Genomic DNA, 17,352 nt, shown 5'->3' with positions numbered 1-17,352 from the left:
GAACTGTAGACCACTATTGCTCTTACTTCCTGTTTACCCTTATTCCTACAGCCTTTCAGAGTTGGCTTCATAGTGTAGATTATTCTTTTTCTCTGTTTTCTTGCCTTTTAAAAATTTTTTGTACTTTTTTTATTCTACATATGCCAATTACTAATTATTAACCCTCAACTCTAGACACTTTATTGTACTCTAGAACTTTGTAAACTGCATTTCTTTTTTGCCATTTGGCTTTCTTTAGGTTCCACAAATAGGTGGCACTAGGAGGAGGACTGGAATGCTGGAGAATTTTACCTTTGCCATTTGCTTCCTAATATTGTCAGCATCACCTCAACAGTGGCTTTTCTTCCAGTAGTTTCTGATTGGTTCTTAGGCTCTAGTTTTTCTTGGCACTCTGCAGGGTATCTCTTCTAGGGTTCAGGTTCTAATAATGTCACCCACTTCCCTTTAATAACTGATGTTTTCAATTCTCCCAAAATCTGTTTAGCCAATTCTTTATGTTAAATTCTTCTTTAATATGCATGATACGGTTTTTCTTTTGCTGGGCTATACCCGCTTTTTTTTCTCTTCTCTAGTTCAGTGGCTTTTGTCTTTTGATGATTAACCTGTATTATAATATGCACATTCAGATTAAGCCAGACTAAATTTAATGATTATCTTTACATTTTGCTGATTGAAGTTTGCAACCTCCTCCAGCTCTTCTTTGAACCTGAATAAGACTTTATGACTGCCCTGATATAACAAAATGCATCATATGTAACTACAACTTTTGAGGTTAGGTCATAAAAGGCTATAGGTCTTCTACTTCTACTTTCCCCTCTTGGAAAGCCCACCCTTGGATTCCAGACATCATGTCATAAGGAAGCCTAAACTAACCCACATGAAGAAACTGAGGTCCCCAACCCACAGCCAGCATCAGGTGTCCGACATGAGTAAGCAAGTTCAGAGGATTCCAAGCCCAAAGCTTAATGGAGTGGAGACAAGCCATCCTTGCTGTGTCCTACCAAATTCCTGACTCACAGAATCCATAAACATGGATGGTTTATTCTAGTAAGTTTTGGGATTATTTATTAGGCAGTTACTATGTTCTAATAACTGAAACAACTCTCATTCCCAGATTGCTTACTATGATCATGTATTTTATTTCTATTATGCACTTTAATTCAGTAGTTATTTACATAAATGTCTTTTAATATGGCAAGACTATTTTGTCTATGTAGTCAGTGTTTGTATTTACCCATACATATATTTCACCTCCTTTGCTCTTTATTCTTTTTTTGTATCTCAGGCTTACCATCTGAACTAAATTTCTACCTGAAATGTTTTAGAATTTCATAATTCTAAAGTGGTGAGAGTCCACTGGTGGCATACTTACTCATGGTTTCTTTGAAAATATTTTGCCCTCATTCTGCAAAGAGACTTTTGCTGAATGTAAAATTCTAATTTGGGCTTCATTATCTTTCATTGGAGATATTTTTCTTCTGTCTTTGAACTTCCCCTGTTGCTCTTGAGTCAGCATCAGGTGAGTTAAACATTGAAATCTCTTGGGTAGCGCGAGTGGCTCAGCAGTTTAGCGCCGCCTTCAGCCCAGGGTGTGATCCTGGAGACCCGGATCGAGTCCCACGTTGGGTCCCTGCATGGAGCCTGCTTCTCCCTCTGCCTGTGTCTCTGCCCCCCTCTCTCTCTCTGTCTCATGAATAAATAAATAATATCTTTAAAATAAATAAAGGGAGAAAAAATAAATCGATCTGCCTTCATTTTACGAAGTGTAATTATTATGTATCTGGGTATGGATTTCTTTTATCATTGTTGTTTGGGATTTGTTCAGCTTTCTGAATTCTAGATTTGAGTCTTTTATTACTTCTAAGAAAATCTTGATACTACTCCTTTGCATATTGCCTCTTTCCCCATTCTCTTCTGTGGGGATTCTCATCAAACACCACAGACTCTGCCTTCTATGTTTAAAACGGTCTTTTCTATATTTTCCAGTTGTTCTTGTTTCATCATGCTTTATTCTGCACCATTTCTTCTGACCCATATTCTACTTTACTTCTCTTCATCTGTTTTTTATGTTACAACCATCCATTTTGTTTTTAATTTTTGTCTGTATTTTTCAGTCCTAGAAGTTCTGTTTGGTTCTTTTTTCTTGTTTTTAATAGCTAGATTACATTTTATAGTTTTCTGTCCCCTGTAGAAATTTTCTAATATCTATTATTTAAACTATAAGGACCATCTTATGGCTTTGTCTGTCATTTTCAGTTACTGTAGTTTCTATTGTTTCTCCCAGCTGACTTTGTTGATGGTCTTTTAAATTTTTTTAAAGATTTTATTTTATTTTAAAGATTTCATTCATGAAAGACACACAGATAGAGACAGAGACATAGGCAGAGGGAGAAGCAGGCTCCATGCAGGAAGCCCGATGTGGGACTCGATCCCGGGACTCCAGGATCACGCCCTGAGCCAAATGCAGACGCTCAACCACTGAGCCATCTCGGCATCCCTAATGGTCTTCTTTTAGACTCTCCGCGTTGGCTAGTTCCTCAACTTTGATTTCTGTGTCCCTGGTCCATTCCTTTTCACTTTATTGCAGTCAACCACATTACCTCATCATCTTCAGGAGTCTGTTTTTTTTAAGCATTGTATATTAAGCACTGTATACTCTTACAGAATGCAAGAGAATTCACCCTTAATATTTTAAGATTTTGCACATTGGAACTCTTCACTCTCTTATTTCTTAACAATATTTGGCCTAACCTCTCAATTGTAAGGCCCTCGAGAATAAGAGATTTGATATAGTTCTTTTATAATCTTTGCATCAGTTACACATTTGATATCAGGAGATTTTTTTTTTAAGATTTTATTTATTCATGAGAGACACAGGCAGAAGGAGAAGCAGGCTCCTTGCAGGGAGCCTGATGTGGGACCCGATCCCAGGACCGTGGGGTTATGCCCTGAGCCAAAGGCAGATGCTCAACCGCTGGGCCACCCAGGCGTCCCTATCACAGGAGATTTTTAAAAAGCAGTTTGCATACTTGGCTATAAATAGCACACTTTATTGTGTGTGATAAAAATGCAGATTTCTGGATCAGTAATCCCCAGAAATTAACTCTCTAGTCTGAGGGAGGCGTAGGATTCTGCATACGTTCCAGCATCCCATATAATTCATTGAACTGGTTTGCTAGGACTACTGTAATGCCACAGACTAAGTGGCTTAAACAACAGAAATTTCGCACACTTCTGGAGGCTAAGCCTGATCAAGATGTTGATTTTTTTCTGAGGCTTCATGGTCTTGTAGATGGTCATCTTCTCCCTCTGCCTCACATTGTCTTTCTTCTGTGTGTGTGTGTCCTGATTTCCTCTCCTTTTCAAGACACATCTATATAAATTGTTGGAGCTAAGAGGACCTAACTTACTCATTTTTTTCTGATGAGGAAATCAAATAAAACAACCAAATAACTAGAACCAGGAGTACAATATAAGCCATATCTTTTCATTCTTACTTGATTGCACAAGTGATTCTTAAATTTGATGACACCAAAAAACATGGGTTGATTTTAAGCTAGCAAAAAGACAACATCAGGGGAAAACATGGAAATTGATCATTTTTATTTCTGGTAAAAGAAAATGGCCTAGAGTTTTTCCATTAGAAAAGAGCTTCTTCTAGTACATTTCATGTCTCTGGTTTCTAAGTAGATAATTCGAATGATTTATATTTGATAAATATTGGTCAAATCAGATTTGAAACCTCACTGAAACCTAGTGAGGCTTTTTTGGAATTGTGAGAATTTAGGAGAATCTGCTGTGGAAAATTGTATAGAGGGAAATGTATTTAATTGAAGCCTAGGAAAATAAAAACTTCATTTAGAAAGGACCATATATATGTTTCCAGCTTATATCATTGCATAGGAATGTGTATATCTATGAGTTACCCTCACAGCCATATTCTGTAGTTTCCCCATAAATTGGTTTCATTCAAGTAAGATGATGAAATTGTATGCTACAGTGTTTAATTCTGGTATTCAGGTAAGTGACTTGGTAATCAGGATCAGGAAAATAGAGGTGTAATAATTTTCTTTACAAGCAAGATGTTCATTTTTTAAAACAAGTTATCAAGATATATAAAGGTAGTTTTCCTATTTTAATTTCACACAATATGTAGTTTTTCTCCTATCTTTCCCTTCTTTCTGTGGTGAGTTCTTAGCCTAAAAATTGTGTCTAGAAACACTTAGAGATCCAATATCAAGCCAGAGGGCAGTTCTTTATTTTTTTATGTGAATTGATTTTCCTGTTGTACTTGGAACATTGGTAGTGTGTTTAATAAATGTTAGTTAATTAAATAATGAATATTCACATGCTTTTTTATTTTATTCATGACTTGTGATTTGGCTTCTAATAAATTTTTCTCTAGGGAACATTTTTTTCTTCCTGACTAGCTTAATATCAAGTTACCTACTCTACCATATTTTAAAGTGCTTTTAATTTTGCTTGTTGTTTTTTAGATTTTAAGTAATCTCAACACCCAGTGTAGGATTTGAACTCAGAACCTTGGGATTAAGAGATGCATGCTCTACTGACTGAGCCAGCCAGGCACCCTAAAAGTGACTTTTAGTTTAAACTGTTAATTTATGAAGGTGGGAAAAAATAAACTGAGGAAATATCTTTGACCATTCTGGTTCCAGCATTGCTTTTCCTTTTGATGTCAGAGAAAAAGTTGAATGCTGACATGGGTTACCATCAAAGATCAAAGAAAAAGAGGATCCCTGGGTGGCTCAGTGGGTTAGCGCCTGCCTTTGGCCCAGGACATGATCCTGGAGACTTAGGATCAAGTCCCACATCAGGCTCCCTGCATGGAGCCTGCTTCTCCCTCTGCCTGTGTCTCTGCCTCTCTCTCTCTCTGTGTCTCTCATGAATAAATAAAATCTTTTTTAAAAATCTAAGAAAAAACTTATTTTCTTTTTGTTAGTATGTTTTTGGAAACACTTTAATTTTCTCTAAGTCTCCAGATTTTAACCCTTAGTTGCTCTACAACTCCCATTTCCTAACTTGAGGCAAATTAAAGCTAAGGGCTCCCGCATCCCCACTGTGCCTCAGTCCTGTGATTTCAAACTGCTTAAACAATTTAACGGTTTCCAAACTTTCCTTGAGGCTTAAGCACTTTGTCAAGAAGGGTTTTGGTCTTTTTATAATTGGTTTAAGTCCTTTCTCCACTCTCATTTACTCTTCCAGTTCACTCTTCCATCATCTTTCTGCTTTTCAAAGAAAATACATTACTCTATAGAAGATAGGCTGATTATTGAAGTCTCTCTCCTTGTGATCATCTAATTCAATCTGTTCATATGCCTCTCCCTTAGTGTTTTAACAAGGGAATCTGAAATGCAGGATTGGTTGAGTTATTTGTTTCTGATTACAAAGCAAACTGAACCAATTCAGCCACCAGAGCAATAGTGATCTGGTTGACTCTAATAGCATTGACGTTTTACATGAACAGCCCATTTTTGGTTATTTCTTTCCATTCTTAATTTTTTTTCTCTTCTGGCCCTGCTCTGAGGATGGCTCAGACTCAAGGTGCTGCACTGTAGCAATAGAGGGCAGCACAAGCACCTAACACCCCCCAAAGAAGCTCATCCTGGCCAGAGAACCTAGGAAAAGTGGACCCTGTGGACTGAAGAATAGGTGGACAGGGTGGGTGGGGTTTCCAGGGAGAAGGGTTGGAATTCTTGTTAGTTTTTTTTTTTAAGATTTTATTTATTTATCAAGACGTGACCCCGGATACCCAGGTTCGAGTCCCACATCAGGCTCCTTGCATGCTGCCTGCTTCTCTGCCTGTGTCTCTGCCTCTCTCTCTCTATCTCTCTCTCTGTCTCATGAATAAATAAAATCTTTGAAAAAAGAAAAAAGCCCCATCTTTATCTAGAAGACCAGGAAAAAGGAACTTTGGTAGCTGGAAAGTGGAAAAAACTTCCTGAAGAGGTGAGAGAACTGAAAAAGCATCCCCTAGTTCTGATGAAGTGAACATAAGTTCCACATTCACCCCTAAACTGTGCATGCACAGAACATGCAAAACATATAATGAGGGCTTTGAGAAGTAAAAACTACTGAACTATATAACACATATAGTTTATGTAGTTTATTATATATGTGTAAGTTTATAAACTAAAGTATAAAAACTGCCTACTTCCCAGGCCAATGCCCACTATATACATGCATGAAACAGACCCAAACCAACATAACAAAGGCTTGAAAACTGAACTGATGCAGGAACTTCTTCCCACCAAAAATAAGATAGAACTGCTTCAGTCTAATCCGTCTGTTCAGGATGATTGTCTGCTTTAAAAAAACAAACAAAAAACCTAGAGGCACCTGGGTGACTCCAACTCTTGATTTCGCTCAGGTCATGATCTCAGGATCCTGAGATCAAGCCCTGAGTCCGCACCACGCATGAAGCCTGTTTAGATTCTCTCTCCCCTTCTCCTGCCCTTCCCCACCCCAACCCCCTCTCAAAAAAAGAAAAGAAAAATGCAGAAGACCCAGCTAAGGCAGGCCCAAACTCCCGACCTACAGACAGGAAAGGATGGGGCAGGGGGCAAGTGGTGGAGAGAAAGAAAGGAAATGTGAATATCTGTATACAAATATCTGTGGAGATGTGACTCACTGAGGTTTTTTAAAAAGGCTTCAGAAATAAACATGAGTTTGGATTCCAACTTCATTTACTAGTGTTTCTGACTTCACTCCTTTAGTCTTGTGTGAAAACTACTTAGGTGGTGATTTTCTTGATCATAAAACAAGGATAATAATCATAAGATTATTGGGAGGAATGAAATGAGACAATTCATATAATCATGGCACTTCACATGGTGCCTATCACAGAGTAAGTATACAGTCGTCCAGGCTCTAGTTACTTGCTTTGGTGCTTTCCTGTTTGTGAGAGTGACAGTTTTCCTCTAGGAAGAAGGGAGGGTTTCTTTCTCCTTCCCTAATGTTATGCTTATTCATTCATTTATGTATTCCCCCAATATCCATCAGCTTCCACTCTGTGCCAGGCCCTATACCAGTTCCTTAAAAGACATTACCAAAATCCACTCAAGAAAAAATGGATAATCTGAATTGTCCTACATCTATTAAAGAAATTGAATTCATAGTTAAAAACCTTCAGCAAAGAAATCTTCAGGCCCATATGGCTCATTGGGTATATCCTACCAAATATTGAAGTAAGAAAAAATACCAACTCTACACATATTTTCCAGACCACAGAGAAAGGCTGCCTAGCTAATTTTTTTATGGCAGCATTACACCAATACGAAAAATAGACAAAATAGAAGGGAACTTTCTCAGTCTGGTAAATCATCTTTTAAAACCTACAGGCAACGTTATACTTACTAGAGAAAGGTGGATGTTTTGTCCTTGAAAACAAAGCAAGATAAGGATTCCAATTGAATCATTTCTATTTATCATTGTTCTGGACATTGCAGCCAGTGCAATAATACACAGAAAATAAAACGTATCCAGATTGGAAAGCATTAAAGCTGTCTCTATTTATAGCTGGCATGATGTCTGCATAAAAAGTTAAAAGGAAAAAAAAATTTAAAAAAAAAAAAGGTTAAAAGGAATCTAGTGCTGCCTTGGAGACTCAATCGGTTGAGCACCGACTCTTGGTTTGAGTTCAGGTCATGGTCTCAGGGTCCCGGATCAAGCCCTATATCAGGTTCCATGCTCAGCACAGAGTCTGCTTGAGATTCGCTCCCTCTCCTCTGCCCCTGCTCTGGCTCCCTCACACTCTCTCTAAATAAAAAAAATTAAAATTAAAAAAAAAAAAACTTTAGTAATGAATGGAAATGTAGCAAATGAAATCTTAGAATTCCAAGATCAGTAAACAAAAAAATATATTTCTATATATTACCAGTAAATGATTGGAATCAAAAATGTTAAAAACAGTATAGTTTGGGGATCCCTGGGTGGCTCAGCAGTTTAGCGCCTGCCTTTGGCCCAGGGCGTGATTCTGGAGTCCCGGGATCGAGTCCCGCGTCCGGCTCCCGGCATGAAGCCTGCTTCTCCCTCTGCCTGTGTCTCTGCCTCTCTCTCTATCATGAATTAAAAAAAAAAAAAAAAAGTATCATTTACAATAGCACCAATAGCACCAAGAAATTAAATAGGTATTAATCTAACAAAATATGTGCAGGCAGGATCAGTATGCTAAAAACCACAAAGAACTCTAAAAGAAATCAAAGATAACCTAAATAGCTGGAGGGATATATTATTTCCCAGTTAGAAGAAAATAATGTCAAGATCTCTCAGTTCTCCCTGACCTCATCTAATGCTTCAAATTCCAAAACTCTGGAGGATTTTTCTGTAAGTATGTTGATTCTAAGACTTATGCTGAAAGGCAGAGAACTAGATTGGTCCAAACAATTTTGAAAGGAACAAAGTTGGATTCATATCTTCTGATTTCAAGAACTACTGTAAAGCTACAGTAATCAAGATAGCATGGTATTGGCAAAAGGATAAGAACATATATCAATGGAAATTTATCCACAAAAATATGGTCAGTTGATTTTTTTTTTACAAAGGTACGAAAGCTATTGAATGAAAAGATTATCTTTTTTTAAGTAACTGCTCAATTACATACCTAAATGCAAATAAAATCAATTTTCCCATTAAAATTAATTTTAAATGGCTCACAGACAATGTGAAACAAAACTATGACACTTCTAGAAGAAAACATAGGGAGAAAAATCTTTGTGATCTTAGGCAAAGAGTTCTCAGATACAACACCAAAAGTATCTATATACAGAAGCAAAAACATCATTTGTACTTCATTAAAATCTAAAACATGCTTTGCAAAAGGCACTGTTAATGAAAAACAATATTTGCAAATTATATCTGACAAATGACATATTCAAAATATGCACTGAATTATCAAAATTCAACCATAAGAAAACAAAACCCCAACAAAAATGTGGGCAAAAATAGATATTTTACCAAATAAGGTATGTGAATATCAAATAGCGCATGAGAAGATGCTCAATGTAATTAACCATTAGGGAAATACATTTTAAAACCAGAGGGAGGACACCTGAGTGGCTCAGTGGTTGAGCGTCTTGCCTTCAGCTCTGATTGTGATCCCCAGAATCTGGGATCGAGTCCTGCATCAGGCTCCCCACGGGGAGCCTGCTTCTCCCTCTATCTATGTCTCTGCCTCTCTGTGTTTCTTATGAATAAATAAAATATTTTAAAAATAAAACCACAGAGATACCACTACACACTTAATAGAGTTACTTTTTTTTTTTTTTTTTTTTTAATGACAATACCAGTGGGCTGTGTGGCTGGCTCAGTTGCTGGAGCATGCAACTCTTGATATCAGGGTCATGAGTTTAAGCCCTATGTGTGGTGTAGAGTTTACTCAAAGTTTTTAAAAAATGTTTTCATAATAATACCAAGTGCTGGTAAGGATGCAACTACAAACTCTAACATCAATGGCAGATATGCAAAAAGAACTTGTGAAAAGTTTAGCAGTTTCTTACAAAGTTAAATGTACTCTTTCCATATAACCCAATAATCTCATTCCTAGATATTTTACCCAAGTGAAATGAAGGCTTATGTTTACATCTGCATATGAATCTGTATATGAATATTTATATAGTCTAGTAATAATTGCCAAAAACTGGAAACAACCCTAATACATTTTAATTGTTGGGTGGATAAACAAACTAGTTCTTCCATAGAGTGAAATACTATTCAGCAATAAAGAACAAGCTAGTAATACAACACTTGTGTGAATCTAGACAATATGAAGAATGAATGTAATCAGCCTCAAAAGTTTTCCATACTGTGATTCCATTGATATGACATTTTGGAAAATGCAAAACCATAGGAAAGGAAAACAGATCAGTAGTTGCCAGGGATTGTGGGTGAGAAGGGTTAACTATAAAGAAAGAACATTAGGGCATTTTTTTAAGTGATGAAACTTTCTGTATCTTGATTCTGCTGGTGGTTGTCAAAACTCATTAGACTGTATACCAAAACAGGTGAAGTTTATTACATGCAGGTTAAATTTTTTTAAAAAAGAAGTATAGCTGTGTACATAAGACACATCACACTTCAATATTTTTATTCAATTCACAGCTTCTCCTTTACCAGAAGCTCCAACAGGGCCATACGTGATCCTTAACACTGAGAATTTCTAGCCCAAGGACTTGAGGTTTCCTTCTCCTCTTAACAGCTCTGAGATATGTGAGAGAGCCTGAGCTAACTCCTCAAGTATTGGAGAGTACGTGAAGAGAGTGGTTCAGCCAGCTCCAGCCGGCTACCAGCAACAGATGTGTGATGAGACCAACCTGAAACATACAGCCCCAGTCAGGACACCAGCTGGTTACCGTTGTGTTAGTGACAAGTGAGACTAGCAGAAGAACTGCCCAACTGAATACAATCCAAATTGTCAATGCACAGAATTGTGAGCAAATACAATGGTGGTTGATTTAACTACCATGTTTTGGGGTGGTTTGTCCCACAGAATTAGATAACTAACATGAAACAAATTATATCAGATTCACTGCCACCCTAAACATTTTTTTTTAATTTTAGAGATGTTGCAGGAAATCCTTTGGTCTCTGAAAAAAAAAAATCAATAATTACTTTTTACATTAATGATTATATTAATAGTAGATTTCTATAAATGGTGTTTTCCTGCATTACGCCTGCATAATATATTATTCTGGGGATATTCATAGTGATATATGTTCAGCCTTCGTAGTTATATTTTAAGAGAGGTGTTCAGAAATTAGTATACAGGAAAGGTCAAAGATGTGATAAGAGGGCTGAAGGAACCAATAACTTATATAGGACAAAGAGAGACTAAGGGAGGGACATTGTGGCTGCTTTTAAATATTTGATGGGATTTTAAAAATCCTGAGTTGTTTCAAAGCCAGAAATTAGATCATATAGAAGTTAAAGAAAGAAATACTTCAGACTCAAGGAAGAATTCTCCAATATGAGCACTGATCAAAGGTGAGGTGTGCTGCCTCAAAAACCAGTGAGGCAACCATCATTAGGAATCTCCAAACAAGCTGAATGGTCACATCTTAGAGACATTTTCTATCCTGAGTTTGCAGGTGATTCCCATATAGATTGAGACACTGTACTAGATGATTTCCCTAAAGTTCTGACTCTAAGTTAATTTATTTGGCAACACAAGATTCATAATATGTTTTCAACATTGGACTTTTAAAGTTGCTGGCTTTTAAAATTTAATCAGACTTTTCAGATATGCCCTGATGCAGGTAAGCCAAACAAAGTTGTTTTTCCTCATAATCTGTAGGAACCGGGACTTATTTTGGTAACTGAGTCCAAACAAACTGGAAATATTTTATCTCTCCTGCCCACAGCTTTTGTCAAATAATCATATGTATCAGGGATTGTTTCAAAGGCTGGAAAGAAAGTATCACATTCAACCTGCCCTGCTTTGCCAAAAACAACTGCAAACAGGGCCAATTTCATGGTCATGTGAACTATGAAACTGCCTAGGATCCCATTCTTGGTTTAATGATCTATTATCACTGTTTTGAAATTCTTAATAATTTATGAACAAGGGGCTTCACAAATTCTGTAGCCAGTCCTGACTACTCCCTCCTTGTTGTCTTACACTCAGACTTATGCTTTTATAATGAAACAAGGTTCTCTCTCAAGTCATCTACTGCCTAATGGCCAATTCCCAACCTTCATCCATTTTAATCTGACTAGAGCATCTGGTATTGTCGACAGATCATACTCTTAAATCCCGTTTGGTTTCCATGGCTCTATTTCCATGACTCTGTATAAGGATGGTTTTCATCTTAACTTGTTTGATAAAGCCGAGTAGAATGATGGATGAAATTAGTAGTCACAATATATGCCTTATGGCTTTTCTTTCTCTAGAGTGGGATAGTACTCATCCCCCAGAATATATTGGTACTCCCTTAATTTCACAAGGTCAGTGACAAAATGACTTACAAATAGATTTAAAAGCCGAACTCCATTCCTACCTGATTGGTATTACAAAACATATATGGGGGGGGGGGGGAGTGGAGGCGAGGGAAAGTTGTTGTTTTGTTTTGCTTATACAGCAATAAAATACAGACATACCAAGGGTTTCATCAGTGGAATATATAAATGGTCGTAAATTTCCTCGAGTCTCCTTCATGAAATAATCAATGACACTGAAAAGGTTTGGGAGTGTAACCTGTATGAAAAGTGAGAGAAGGCTCAGGGTCATCCATGTTAAGAGAGAGTAAAAGAAAGCTCATGTGAAATTTAATGAAGATTGATGTGAATTTCCTGACCTCTAGAAAATCATATCAATACCTCACTTCAGTGAGGTACTGAATGGCTAATGTTTCCGACCCATGCATTTTCCTTCTCTTTTATAATATCTAATTCCCTGTTGAGAAATTTCCCCCTCCCCATGGGGTACATTTTGGCGGACAATAATTAGGTACTCTACTCTTTCCTAGTTATTGCATGAGAATGTGACTCAGGGTAGACCAGAAAGTGTTCCCTTCCTGAAGTTTGAACTTGAGCAGAGGAACAAGGAAGGATAGCAGATTCCTAATCAGATGGTTCTTACTACAGTTGACCCTTGGACAATAGGAGTTAAGGATACCAACCCCTGTGCACTCAAAAATCCACATTATAACTTTGACTCTTCTCAAAACTAGACACGAAGAGCCTACTGTTGACCAGAGGCCTTACCAATAACATGATCGGTTGATTAATACATTTTGAGTATGTTATATGTACCTTATACTCTATTCTTAGAATAAAGTAAGCCAGAGAAAAGGAAATGTTATTAAGAAAAATCACAAGAAAAATACGTTTACAATACTGTTTGTACTTAAAAAAATCCACATGTAAGTGGACCCATGCAGTTCCAACCCGCATGTTGTTCAAGGGTCAACTGTACAAGTGACTGCTTCCTAGTCCCTGGAGATCTTCTAGCTTTCCAGTCATTTCATGTGCTTCCCATGTTCTTAAATCTGTCTTTGCTTAAGTTAGTTATTTGGTTTCTTCTGATTGAAACCAAAGAACCCTTAAAGCCAGAGAATTTAGCATTTTAATATCTCACTGTAACAGGGTAATTTACTTGGCTGAAAGTAGCTGAAATGTGTTGCCACCCCCAAACCAATATTTTCATACAAGTAAAATCAGGTTAAACCTGAATATCCCTGGTAAATTTGAAAGAAAATAAAATGACAACCTGGTTGAGGGATAGGATAGGGGAATGTGAAAGGGGAAAGAACAATCCAGGCTGTTAGCTTTCCTTAAACTGGATGCTATTTGGGCTAATTACAGATAAAGGAGCCCCAGTTCACCAGTCCGACCTGGTGTTCTTCTTCCTGACCATTGCTTCCAGTCAGTTGGCTATTTGGCTTATTCTTCAGCAATCCAGTGGTTTGTTTCCTTCATTACAATTTTTGAAAAAGCCCTGGCAGGCATGGACATGAGAGCTGAGAAGCTCTAAAAGGCATTTATGGCAAAGATGTAAGTGGAACATATGAGTCAGCAGCTTCCCTCCTCTTGGCAAAAGTCAGGACTGCATTCTAAGAAATAGGTTCTAAACATAAAATAAAATTCAACCATGCTGCCCCTTTTGCTATCTGAGCAACACAGTGGGCCTGGAGAGACAGATGCACTAAGCTCAGTTTTAGAGGTGTTAAGATACATATCTTCAAGACTCATGAGTTCCATGTGTGTGATAGAACTTTCCTGGTCCCACTGCAGCCTGACATCACACGACTGTAGTCCCTTTTCCCAGCACCTGGACCACAACCCACATTACTACCTTTACCTGCATAACAGTAATTGCCTCAGGGCAATGATGAATATTCAACTAGATGATATATGTAAAGTACTTATTTCTCTGCCTAACCCAGTGACCTAGTGATTATGATATCATATCATTAGCTCCATGGTAAGGTGACTGGGGTAGAAAAGGGGTTGCAGACTAGGAATAGAGCATTTCTTCATGATTATGTTGCTATTATGAGAGAGATTTCCAAACTGCATGACAGGTATTAGAGGACTGGGCACCCACAGATTTTTTTCCCCATTAGAAATAAGCACATTGAAATACGGAGAGTTAGAGGATATAAAACAGATATTTAACAAAAAAATTTTCCCCTCTCTGAAATAATTGTATTGATAAAGACTACAGAAAAACAAACATAGAATCGTTAGCACACTCTCTTCTACGGCGCCTCATCTACCTGCTTCTGGATCTCACTTATCACCCTGGTTATCTGTCATTTTCGGCACTATGTTCCTAGGCAAGGGCTTTTCTATCTTTCTTTAAATTCTATAAGGTAGAGTTGGGGAAAAACAAATTCCTCAAAGACAAGGAAATAGCTACTTACAGGTCTTTCCAGTTCAATGGTGTAGTTTTTTCCTACACTCATCACTTTGTAGTGCTTGATTCTTGGCAAGCTAAAATGAAAAAAAAAAAAAAAACTCCATTTGGATCAACTCAAATTAAAGTGAATATAAAATATCTCCTGTAGAGTAAACCCTATGTTTCCATTTCCGTAGTTAGGCAAAAAAAAAAAAAAAAAAAAAAAAAAAGGTGGAGGGTAATGATGGCTTTTATTTTGTTATTTACCTGGTTCTCTATGTCTGTTTTTAGGGAGTTATACACTAGGAATATAGAAACCTGGGTCATTGAGTAGGTGAATGGATAACCGAAAAAAAGGAATCAAGAACTAAAAATCTTTCAGGCAAAAATCATTTTTTATGCCAGTAATTGACAAAGCAAGGCAACATTATAAAATCCTGCATAGGCACATACAAATCAGATAGTTATTCTCTAGATTAACAGGGAAGTAGAAAGAATTACTGAAAGAAAATCACTTTCTACTCTACCCTCATCAGTATTCCTATCAGAATTCCCTGGATGGCTGCTCTTTCTGCTAGCTCATATACCACCTTGGACACTGCTAACTCTGGGGCTGACTCACAGATACAGAAAATACTCTGTGAGAATGTAAACCACTAGGTGAACCATAGTGTCTTCCTCTTCTATGGTCACATAGAGCTCTAAATTATTACCACCCTAAACATGGTATTTTATCTATTCGCCTTTGTCTTCCAGCATTAGGCACACAGTATTTATGAAACTGAATTTTTAAAATATTACAAGTCCATCTTATAGTGCTATTTGCTACGACTGATTTATACTGAGAGCAGAAGTCAGTAGGTTTGCCTTGAATTCCTTGGATTCATATGACAACAGTGTCAGGACCAAGACGTCTTGTAATGTTGAAAAGTTAAAAGTATTTATTACACTACCATCGGCTTGAAAGAAAAACTAATTCAACATCTGTCCAATTTACAGAAGTGGTCTAAAGCTGTCTATCAGGTTAAGTTTGTTGGCAGGGCCTCCCACCTTCTTTTTTATCCCCCGTCTCTCCATTTCCAGGTCACATTCCTCTAGGACTGAATTACACTTCTTTTCAAGGGACTTTTTCCTCCTCTACCATAATATCCAAATATTCTCTCAATTGACTATCACATTGGAAAACAGCTTTTATTTATTCTATTCTGGTGGCTTATTCTAGGACTTTATTTTTAAAACACGGGATGAAATCTAAATAACCTTCTCCCCCCTAAATAACCTCTCTCCTAAGAAAAAAAACTAAAAATAAAAAGTATTCTTTATGTTACCCTGTAAGTGGTGACAACGATTGTTGTTAGTAATAGCTATTATATCATCATCATCATTATCCATAACAAGGGTATCGGAGGAAAAGTAGCAAACAAAGATTAACAGAGTTTCTTGGAACTTTGACTAAGAGGACTAAGTTCTGAGGCAGAAAGTAAGGTAGAAAAAAATTCCATTGAAATCACTTAGGTTTTGAATCTCCCCTTAGACTTTTGTTTTTCTTTCATATTTTGTTTTGTTTTTCCAAAGAAATAAAGATAGAGGAAAAAATGAGATTGATAAAATTTGCTAGATTGAGGTTTATTGATTATGATCTCAAAAAAGAAGTAACTTGTCATTTAGCAGGTGTATGGCCTTAAATGTTATATAAATACTTGGTTTTAGCTTCTGACTTCAAGTTTTGTAAAGGAATTAATTTAGGGTCAATATGTTCTAGTGTTTCCTTGGCTAATGACTTTACAAAGTATGTATATTACTAGCTTGTCATGTGGTCACAACAATTTTAAGAAAGCCAAACCACTAGGTTTGTTGTAAGAATAGCTCTATGTCTTTTGAATTCACACATCACTGCTCTGGGTAAAGTGAGATGATATTTTACATGGAGAGAGGAGTCAGCTGATAATTTGGTACTATGTGACTTTTGCTTTTTCCTGAGAACTACGATCTTCCCTCCCACAGCTGATTTGTCTACAGATGGAGATAATTTTACTTTCAAGCACTGTTTTGTAAACTAACCTGTCCTTTTCAGCTAGTATTTTACCAGACACAGTCGCCTAAACTTGCATGGCTGCACATTTCTCCTACAACCCGTAAGAGAATGAATTGGTTTTGTGGGTTGTTACTCACCTGTGTTCAGATGCTTCCTAAACATCTAGATTTTTTGCCAAAGTCTTTACATTAAGCTCTACAGTCTAACAAACTAACATCCTACTACTCTCTTCAACTGCTACAACTTCATACAGAAGATATGAAATCTAGGACTTCTCAAATTTCTGTTCAGAAGCATTAGACAATACATATGACAATCCCTAATATCATAGATATATCTGGCTCATAAGGAAAATTGGTGCAACAACAGTTAAAAATTTTCATGTCCATTCCAACCATAAACTATTCCTAAATAAGCACATACCCACTCTAGCGTTAGAACATGCTACTTTGACCATTCCTCTCTCTCTGCTTTCTAAATTTGAACTTTTGGGAGGAGGAGGATTAGTTTTATGAAATTTTATGTTTTTTGGACCATCAGCTGTATAAAAGCACAAATTTCTATATGAATTCAAACTGGCAGTGACTTTCCTGAAATTAGAAATAGGAAATTTGATATAAACTCCCTTGCCAGACTCTTTCTTATGAGTTTAAATTTGACTTAAATATAATACACATATAAGTAAAAACTGTGATGTTCATTTCATATCCTAAGTATAGAAACTCATTGAGTTTGGTCACAAACCACATCTACAGCAGAAAATGCTGTTATTTCTGATAGTTCACGTTTACGGAAAATGCAGTGCAAAAGCTGGGCTAATTTAAACCCTCTTATAAAGAGCTCAGGCTGCTATTGTGCAGAAAACACATGGTCTTAAAGAGTCATTAGCTCCTAGGGACTTTGTTCATTTCATACAGAATAATAATACATTATTCTGTATGAAATGTATTCACATTCATAGGGT

At 36.9% G+C, this 17,352-nt stretch overlaps 1 protein-coding gene across 8 annotated transcripts in view; it reads right to left on the bottom strand.

Moving 5' to 3' along the window:
* STAP1 (signal transducing adaptor family member 1) overlaps positions 1 to 17,352 on the bottom strand; it is a 57,488-nt gene that overhangs the window by 4,668 nt on the left and 35,468 nt on the right. For 6 of the 8 annotated variants that reach the window (XM_077848190.1, XM_077848189.1, XM_077848195.1 and 3 more), the window contains 3 exons: positions 14,379 to 14,448; positions 12,112 to 12,208; positions 10,009 to 10,328 (listed from right to left, as the gene is read on the bottom strand). In XM_077848190.1, coding sequence (XP_077704316.1) covers positions 10,240 to 10,328; positions 12,112 to 12,208; positions 14,379 to 14,448 — 256 coding nt within the window. In that variant the 3' untranslated portion in view covers positions 10,009 to 10,239. Of the gene's footprint in view, positions 1 to 10,008; positions 10,602 to 12,111; positions 12,209 to 14,378; positions 14,449 to 17,352 lie in introns of those variants that run through there. The other 2 variants (XM_077848193.1, XM_077848194.1) reach the window with 2 other exon arrangements.

This window comes from Canis aureus, chromosome 14 (genome assembly GCF_053574225.1).
Source record: "Canis aureus isolate CA01 chromosome 14, VMU_Caureus_v.1.0, whole genome shotgun sequence".
In the NCBI taxonomy this organism is placed as follows: domain Eukaryota; kingdom Metazoa; phylum Chordata; class Mammalia; order Carnivora; family Canidae; genus Canis; species Canis aureus.
This window is presented reverse-complemented; position numbering and strand designations above follow the sequence as displayed.